The 10,100-nt window shown below is 36.7% G+C and overlaps 1 protein-coding gene across 2 annotated transcripts in view; it reads right to left on the bottom strand.

The window, feature by feature from the left end:
• Positions 1–615: 615 nt before the first annotated feature.
• LOC124605750 (protein disulfide-isomerase TMX3) overlaps positions 616–10,100 on the bottom strand; it is a 185,566-nt gene continuing 176,081 nt past the window's right edge. For both annotated transcript variants that reach the window (XM_047137631.1, XM_047137632.1), the window contains one exon: positions 616–1,669. In XM_047137631.1, coding sequence (XP_046993587.1) covers positions 1,644–1,669 — 26 coding nt within the window. In that variant the 3' untranslated portion in view covers positions 616–1,643. The remainder of the gene's footprint in view (positions 1,670–10,100) is intronic.

Genomic DNA, 10,100 nt, shown 5'->3' with positions numbered 1-10,100 from the left:
AATTTTGTAACGATTTATTTTTCTTCTGCCATACGTTTTCCCTCTTCTCCAATACTATTCCATTGCAATTTGATGTCATTCTGACCAATGGTGTTATTTCTACAGCAGTTTGAAAGTTTAACTTTAAATAATATCACCCTGTATAATGAAAGAGAAGTGTTCTCACAACAAAATCAATTCTTCCTAGCACACAAGTCCTTTATTTTCTTTTTATCATTTTATTTACCACAGTGAATTAAAGAGGATGTGATATGCTGTTCTTTATTGGTGAATAATGTGAAAGAAATACTGACAGTGATATTTAAATTAATGTAGAGATTGTTATGTTACTGGAGCTTTAATTCACACTGTAAAATGTGATGTAGAACTTCATTTTGCAGCAGCTAATTGCCCTGTTTTTAAGCTTAGTTGTATCAAATGGTCAAACTAATAATTCTAGAACCACCATCTCTCTTCATTACAGTTTGGAAATGAAATGGAAATTTGCAGTTATTATAGCTCATCAAGGTTAAATTCATATCTGAATTAGGTGTGTGTGTGTGTGTGTGTGTGTGTGTGTGTGTGTGTGTGTGTGTGTGTGTGTTTGTTGGGCAGTTGTTTGTAAATAACAATCACAATGCTTCATATGTTTATTATTCTTGAAATAGACATTTTTAGTTTTGTGAAAAAGTTCACTGATATCCTAGGTACTTCTACAATGCAACATTACAGCTCCATTCACAGAGTAACCATGTCAATGTTTTAAAACCTCGAATCATTCTGGCATCTCATTATGATTATTGTTCCCCATCATGTATTTCAGTTTCAGATGCATGCTTTATCTTCCATTGACTTTACCTTCATCAAAACAAGTTTTCAATCTTATACTAACACAGGTTGCTATTAGAGATCTTCATGGTTTAAAATAATCACAGGAAAACAATCCCATGTCATCTTTTTACATGGCATAGATATCATTACACACACAAACTATGAATCGTTAACCATATTCAAAGATTCTCTCTGTTACAGCTCTCTTCTTCAGAAGAGGGAGTAAAAACAGTCTCACAGTAGTCAAATGTTTCACCATAACAGTCAAGGGACTAGAATAATATAATTATATTAAAACTGAAACATGTTTGATTGTGATTATTATGCCATATTGTCAATGGGGAATAAGTGACTGACTAATTACCTTCTTATTTTTGTGTGACAATCACAAAGAACTATTGGAAAACCCAGTTTCCGGTTTCAACTAGCAATGGACATCATCAATTTGTCTAAATGAAAATTGCAGCAAGAGCTGATTTAAGGTTTCCATTCTTTTGTCAACATAAGTACAAGCTACAGTAGAAAAATTTACTGTTGTCTACTCTAGTTTGACAATGCAAGAGGAACATTATCCTACTGGTTGCAGCAGTGTGTATTTAGACAGAGTAATAATAAACACTCGTTGGTTGAAACCAGAACTACATTTTGAAAAGTTTTGTGATTTGTCACAAGAAAATAAGAGCAATTTATGACGACGATGATTACGATTAATGTATTATATCACTAGCCCAATGTAATACACCGATCAAAGCACCAATCGATGTCACTGCACTAGTACTGAAGGGATTCCCTCTGACAGCATGTATGTTCAATGACGATAACAACTGATTTCTTCATTCTTTCTTTTCGTGGGTTATATCTGTGAACAGAAAAGCATTACTGAATTAAAATACCATAAACATCCTGAACATTATAAAACATCTACAAATTAATATATACTCTGTGTGTGTGTGTGTGTGTGTGTGTGTGTGTGTGCGTGGGCGCGCGCGCGTGCTGTAATGTAACACAATCCAAAGTAAAGCCGAAAATCTAATTTACTCTTATACATTTTCATGTATAGAACTAACATATACCATTGGCACAAGATTTAGTTCCAATTTAACTTTAAAATTATAATCCTTTTTGTATAACTAGTTCTGAAAACATATCACTTTGATTACATATGAAAATCTCTGGATATAAAATTGATATTTTTTACCATTTCTGAACTGCAACCTTTTATATCTTGGTACTGCTTTATGTGGTGCGTTTGTAAAGCAGCAGTCAGAAACAATTAATTCTGAAACGGTGTAAGTTGTTAGAAGATGTCATTAGAGAAAAGGAGTAGGGAGTTGTTAATGATGTGAGATTATTTAATCTGTGACAAGAAGCTGAAAGAACAAAAGTTTATAGTTTTGAAAATCCAACACCTGTAACTGGTTAATCATAGTGCATATGTTAAAAATAAAAACCTTACCTCCAGTATGCACAGAATCAACCTCAGCAGATTGCTGAGGAACAACAAAGAAGGTATGGAAATTCATAAGCTCAGTAATTGGGGTAAATCATCATTCTTATTGCAAAATTCATTTTAGATTCAACCTTTCCCTAAAGATAAAATTTATAATTTGTGCAATAATAACAAAGTTTTCTGATGAAATTTAGTTTACGACGGGAGGTCATAATCCGAGTGCTCTTGTCCCGGGTAAATTAAAAGACCAAGATTTTGATACTGTTGTTAATTTATGTTTTGCAGATTATTAAGGAAAATTATATGTCAATTTCTATGGAAAGCAGAGCTAATGAAATTACAGATGGACTGATACTCCAATGCAACAACCAATAATAATCTCCAGATTGAACTTTAGGTATATGGACATGCGAGTACAGTATTTTTGTTACTGTTGTGTGGAAGTGTACGAACAATGATGAGCACTGAATGAAGATCTAAAGCAGAAATGGGTGTATGTGTGAAGTTAACACACTTGGGAAACAGCACCAAAATAATTAAATGAGCAAACAAGGAGATTGTCAATTATAGAAAATGGGAGATTGTCAATTATACAAAATGTATTGGTAAGACTGGAACAATTTTTTGAAAATCTTGAGATCCAAAACCAAAAGATGAGGCATGCTTTAAAAACAATAGGACAAGACATAAAAACATTATGCAATACTTAGGACCATACTACACAACATTCACATACTTGCATCAAGAAGTAAAAGCAATACTTTGCAAAATCCAGGAAACTGAAAACACCACCTGTAACTGTAGCACCTACAAAAACAAAAATTAGTATCCAGGACAATTTGGCTCACTTACAAACTTTAAAAAACAGTGATGAGGAAAAAGACAAAAATGAGATTCTTGGAATAGAAATGCTAACAGTAGGCAGAAACAAAGTAATAGTTTATTCAGAGAATGTTGAAGACAAAGTCAAATACCTAAGTGAACAAAACCTACTCCTGAAGTTAATGAAGTGGAAGATTTTAATGGTTTGGGTTAAATGGTTAATGATAATGAAGAGGTAATTGTTTGCATTGTTTGAAAGATGACTTTGTAGTTGGAAAGAGTGAAAAGAATTTAATTGTTGTTGATTTCATTTATCATGAAATGAAATGTGTTAATGCTGAAAATAATGAACTACTACCTGAACGTCAAGGCCAAATAAACTTTGATGATTTTGTAGTCAGCTACTACTTAACTAGTGGACAATTTATCAAAACAAATTTTGTGATCAGTTTAGAAACAGTTGTGTACATGTTTGTATTACTCTGCAAGTAATTAAATGTTTAAAACACCGTCTAATCTTGATGCAGAATTTTATAATTTGGACTTGTCATCCATAAAAGTTCCATAATTGTTTCAGCCCACACCATTATGGAGCCACCACTAACTTCCACAGTGCATTGTTGACAACTTGCGACATTGGGACTCATCTGATCAGGCCACTGTTTCCCAGTCGACTAGCGTCCAACCAAAAATAATCATGAGCCCAGGGGAGGTGCTTCAATCTATGTCACGCTGTTAGCGTAGACTGTCTGCCACCATAGTCCATCAACTCCAAATTTTGCCACACACTCGTACATACATCGTACGACCTGCATTGATTTCTGTGGTTATTTCACAGCGTTGCTTGTCTGTTAGCACAGACAACTCTACACAAATGCTGCTGCTCTTGGGTGTTAAGTGAAGGCTATTGGCCACTGCATTGCCCATGATGAGACAACACTGGAATGTGGTGTTCTTGGCACACTATTGACACGGTGGATCTTGGAATATTGAATTTCCTAACAATTTCTGAAATGGAATGTCCCATGCATTTAGCTTTAACTACCATTCCATGTTCAAAATCTTAATTCCCTTTGTGTGGCCATACTCAAGTTGGACACCATTTCACATGAATCACCTGAGTGCAAATGACAGCTCTGCCAAGGCACTGCCCTTTTATACCTTGCATATGTGATACTACTGCCATCTGTATACGTGCATATCACTATCTGACTTTTGTCACAACAGTGTATAAAGGAAAGGCTGAGTTGCAGACAGACAACAAAAAGACAGATATACATTTGAGATTTTGGCCAAAAAGCCTTCTTCTGAAGAAGAAAACAGACACATTCACAGAAGCACAACACTCACACACTGCATATAGCCAACTGGATCTGCTGAAGGGAGATATGTGGATACATGGGAGTGGGAGTAAGAGTGGGAGTGAGGGTGGGTGTGGGTGTGGGAAGTGAGGATAAGGAAACACTGGGGCTGGGAAAGGCAGAGGGAGGGCCGAAGCAGGGATAGCATGGAAGGGGTGGGGAAAGGTGTAGTGCCTGCTTGTGGGAGCGTGTAGGAGCATGCTGGGGACAGGGTAGGGCTGCTAGGTGCTGCCAGGGGTCTGAATAGAGGGGTGGAAAGAGAGAGAAGCAGGTGAGGGGCAAAAAGGGGCGCATTGGTGGAATAAAAAGGTGTGTAGTGCAGGAGTGGGAGCAAGAAAGGAAATAGGTGGGTGAAGGACACAGACTGGAAGGTTGAGGTCAGAGGGGTTGTGGGAGATGTAGGATGTATCGCAGGGAGAGCTCGTGTTCAATTCGGAAAAGCTGGTGGTGGTAAGGAAGATTCAGATGGCACATGCTGTGAAGCAGTCACTCAAGTTAAGTACATCATGTTGGCCAGTATATTCAGCATGGTTCAGCTGTCCCTTGGTCACAGTTTGTCAGTGGCTACTCATGCAGACAGACAACTTGTTGACTGTCAAGCCCAGTCAGACTGATTTATAACTGGTTCATGTGTGCAACAGGACAGATCTCTTGCCCCTCACACTCGTCACATGCACGGACACGATGATGAAAGAAAACAGCCATTACCAGTGATCATTACTATTGTGATTTCTCTAAATCACCACTGGTGAATGCCATGGTGGTTCCTTTGAAAAAGTAACATTTATTATTCTGCTCTATTGCTGTATAACTGTAGCTTTCAATTTGTTTGCTGACCTTGTTTGTAATTCATTAGCAAAGTAAAGTTGTGTGACAGTGTTGGTTGGGAGATCTCTCGGGGATTGGTGTGGCTGCCCAATTGGAAAGGTTTACTATCTTTACACCAAAAGTAGCTATCTTTCAACAAATGTGAGTCGTCTGAAGTGTATCCATTGAGTGGAGGTGACTGGGCTGATTGCATCTGGAGCTGAGCCATGTTCGCATAGCTACGGATGACAAATGAAAAAGAAAAGAGAGAGAGAGAGAGAGAGAGAGAGAGAGAGAGAGAGAGAGAGAGAGAGAGAGAGATGGGGAGGGGGGGGGGGGGGTTGGTTCCAACTCACTTCAAGAAACATCAAGAGGGTCAGTGAGTTAAACATCCCATCCAGAAGACTGATCACCATTATCAGATTCACTCCCCATGAACCATGGACCTTGCCATTGGTGGGGAGGCTTGTGTGCCTCAGCGAAACAGATAGCCGTACCGTAGGTGCAACTACAATGTTCCTGAAGAGGGACAGCAGCCTTTTCAGTAGTTGCAGGGGCAACAGTCTGGATGCTTGACTGATCTGGCCTTGTAACTTCAATCAAAACGACCTTGCTATGCTAGTACTGCAAACGGCTGAAACCAAGGGGAAACTACAGTCATAATTTTTCCTGAGAGCATGCAGATTTACTGTATAGTTACATGATGATTGCGTTCTCTTGGGTAAAATATTCCGGGGGTAAAATAGTTCCCAATTTGGATCTCTGGGCGGGGACTACTGTAATGTAATTAACTGTCGGAGATAAAGTTTATCTCATGCGAAAAGTACGATGCCCACTGTAAAGAGTTAAGGTAACTTCATTATGTTGTCAGAAAATGTGTTTAATTTATTTAATTATGAATACTTTCTTTTATGATAAATAATGTATTCATTTGAAATGTTAAATGTTGTATATTTATATGTATCTTTGGAGTTTATTAAGGTCAGTAGACCAAAGAATCTGCAACGCAGGAATGTCTGCAACTTCCGGGCACATGTTGGCTTGCCCGCTACTTCTTTGTCGGTATTGGAGGGAGATGGACGTGTTTATGTGACCAGTATAGTATAATGCATTTAGAGTATCAATGTTGATAGTGAAAATGTTGTAGTTACTAAACAAAAAGTACGAATAAATATAATTTTAGCTGAAAGTATTTCGGATCCGGTAGTGTTTATTTCAAACAAGAAGAAAACCCAGGCCATGCTTGTTGGAGTAATTATTTTTGCAGACAAAACTTCGAAAACCCCTAGACAAACGAGATCTGCAGTGTGTAATCTTTCAGCAGCTACTAATAAATAAGTCTTGCTGAAATTGTGCTGGAACTACTCATATTATTCTCAATTACAAACACGTGGTGCGAATGTGGTCCTACCACAATATACCACGTAAGATTCCACAATCATTCACTTATCAAGAAACGAGATGGGTAACAACCAGTACAATATGGTGGCGTCGTCCGGGATTGTTGAAAATGTTACCAAAATAAACTACCACCGAGATTGCGAAGAAAACGACAGAATTCGTACATCCTGGATGCAAATGTTCAAGGAAGTCGTATGCTGATACCTTCAAGACAAAGGCTTCAAGACAAAGGAAGTCGTATGCTGATACCTTGAAGACAAAGGAAGTCGAATGCTGATACTTCAAGACAATGGAATGCAGTTACTGGAGCAAGAATAACGGTGCAATAAGTCAAGAAAGAAGAAAAAAGTGTAAAGTGTTGTGCAACAAAAAAGCAATATTCATATAAGTGTAGTGTTTCAGTGTTGTGAATTCCATCACGCACCAATCAACAAAGAAGACGTTATAAGATACCTTTAGAAAAGATAAATTTGTTGTGTTTTGTTTATTCCTGTGTAAGAAGATGACTATTGTGAAAGAGGAAAGTATTGACGACGGTGTTGCCAACGCTAGTACAGATGTAAATTTATCATACGAAAGTGAATGCAACAGTAATAGTCCGAATCCTGTAGACAAAGTTGAAACTCGTACGGAAAGACAGAATGAAGTTAAAGACATGTTATCAAAAATAATGAATTATATGGAAGGAAAATTTAAGGCAATTGATGACATTAACAGACAAAACGGACAGTGGTTAGGAAATATTAAAGACAGACTCGATGCTAATGAGATTCGTTTGGATCAAATGGAGCAAAACAACGCTGCTCAGTTAGACCAGACTCTTAAGCTCATGAGTGATAAATTTGAAAAACAGTTCAAAGAATATGAAAAGAAAAATGACGATCACTTTCAAAAAGTAGAAGCAAAAATTTCCAGTTTGAGTCGTAATATGGTTAAGATCACAGGTAGGGTCAATTATGTCAGGAGAAAAGTTAAAAATGTAAATGCAAAAGTAAAAAATCTGAAAACAGAAGTTAGTACAGGTAGAGAGAAATCCATAATGCGTTTAAAGTTGTGCATTCAGATATCAAACACGTAGAAGAAACAGTATCTGATTGTATTTCTCTTGTAGATGATAAAATTGTTAAAGTAGAAAGCAAATTTGAACAAAAGATAGGAATTCTTACTGAAAAAATAGATGTAAATAATCAGATAAGCAAAAATGAAGTCAAGAGTTTAGAAAGTAGTATTAATGACATCACTAAGAAACTTGAAAGTGTTAGTAGCAATGTGGTCACCAATAGTTTGCCGAACAATATTGGCACTTTGTGGTGCAATATTCCAGTAAAAAACTTTTCAGATGAGAGCAGTATGTATCCGGTAGATTTCCTGCAGCATTGCAAAGATAATTTTTTTCCAAATATGAATGATAATTTGAAAATTAAATTTGTGAAAAGATTTCTAGAAGGTGAAGCATTGTCATGGACTAATCATTATTGTACGAAGGGAATGGCTTTTGCAGAGTTTGAGGAGAGGTTCTTAAGTAAATTCTGGTCAGAGACAGAACAAGCAAGAATAAAAAGCGAATTCTTGAGTGGACCTGTTTATAAACATGAATATGGTAGCATGAAGCAATTTTGCAGAAATCAGTTAAGGAAACTCACTCACATAAGCAAACCTTTTGATGAACTCACTCAAATTGATGCACTTAAAATGAGGATACCGTGTGAACTACAGTGGGAGTTGGCTTATGGTCCAGATGACACAATTGATCAGTTTTTGAAATATGTTGACAAACTAGACAGAATTATTGAGAAAACGGGTAAACCACCACATCATAGTCAAAACCATTTTCAAAAGACAGGGCATACAAATTGGGGAAACACACAACATGATAAAAAGGAACCACACAGTTTTGGAAGTAGTGATTCTCATCAGAGAAATCACCAGTACAACTTCAAGGGATCACAAGGACACAATTTCCATTACAAGGGTCAATATGGAAATAGTCATAATCGATTTGGTAACAGGCACTTTGGAAATAAACCAAAGGAGTGGGATAGTCATAATGGTATGGGAAGAACTGAACAGGAGTTAAAAAACTGAATAGGGCTCCATTGGCGGTCCGCAAGGTAGGAGCTACTTATACACAAATGGAAACAGAAAGATACCAGTGACATAATGAGTAGTTATTTTAAAGAGAAGTGTTATCCCATTAATGTAGGATCTGTTACAAATAATATATGTCATACAAATAAACCAGAAACAAAAGGTAACTTATTTAAAGGCACTGATTGCTTAGAAAACTGTGAAGAATTAAACTTAGATTCATTCTATGAGTGGGCTGAGAGGGGCACCTTGCTGGAAAATAGTTGTTCAAATGATCAAAGTGTATTAGGAATTAGAGAACTTATGGAAGAGTCTGGTGGGTTAGGAATGAAAAGAGCACCTATTAAAGATGATTTAAACTTGTATCTGCATACTGAAGGTAATAGTGCAGAGGATAAAGATGATAATTTGTGTGATGTTGATTGGGAAGAAAAGGAGATTGAGGATAGTAGTGAAGATAGATGTTTTATTGGTGTAAGTGAGGAGTCAGAAGCTTCAGGGATTACTAATATAAAAGAGGATAGTAATGAAATTAGCAAGGTACACATGAACACAGTTGACAATTTGAATGATAAGGATGCCAGAATTTTAGCCAATGAGTTATTTGATCTTGATACATGTAAGAAAAATGAGAAGGAATTGACAGCAGGTAATCTTAACAGCATTAGGGGAGTAGATGATGAAGTGTCAGATAGTGAGCAATTTTTGTTTAACTTATGGGTTAATAGTAGTGCCATTAAGGATGATGAAAATTTCAGAAAGGTAACACTTGATATATGTGAAACTTTGTATCCAGAATGGTGGCATAGAATTAAGTATCACATTGCACAAGTGTTAAGAGATAAATATATAGGAGAGACACACATTAGCACAAATGAATGTACTTGGATTAATGAAATATTCAGGAATAGTAATCAGGCCAAAGAAAATGCAATTAGGGTAATAACAGCATATACCTCTGGTAGTAATGATACAGGTAAGGATACTGGAAAGGGATATGGATTCAGTGAAATTGAAGATGACTTATTACATGAGGATATTAATAAAAAATTTGACTTTGATGTAAGCAGTCTGTTTATTGGTGTGCAGATAGGATCATGAAAAGGAAAGTGTTTAGTGGACACAGGAAGTCAAGTATCTGGGATATCAGAATCATTAAGTAAAAAACTGAAAACTAATAAGGATTAGGTTGAGTTACCTGTGGTAGGAATTAAAATAAGAGGTGCTACTGGGAAGCACAGTAAATCAATAAGGAGTCAGGCTTTTATTACTTTTAAATTGAAGGAGTATCATGGTCACATGGGTGTCTCATCATTCCTGATCTCACAGAGGATTTTATCCTAGGCATGTCTTGGATAACA

The sequence above is a fragment of the Schistocerca americana genome, chromosome 3, assembly GCF_021461395.2.
Source record: "Schistocerca americana isolate TAMUIC-IGC-003095 chromosome 3, iqSchAmer2.1, whole genome shotgun sequence".
Lineage (NCBI taxonomy): Eukaryota > Metazoa > Arthropoda > Insecta > Orthoptera > Acrididae > Schistocerca > Schistocerca americana.
Note: the sequence above shows the minus strand (reverse complement) of the source record. Positions and strands in the feature narration are given on the sequence as shown.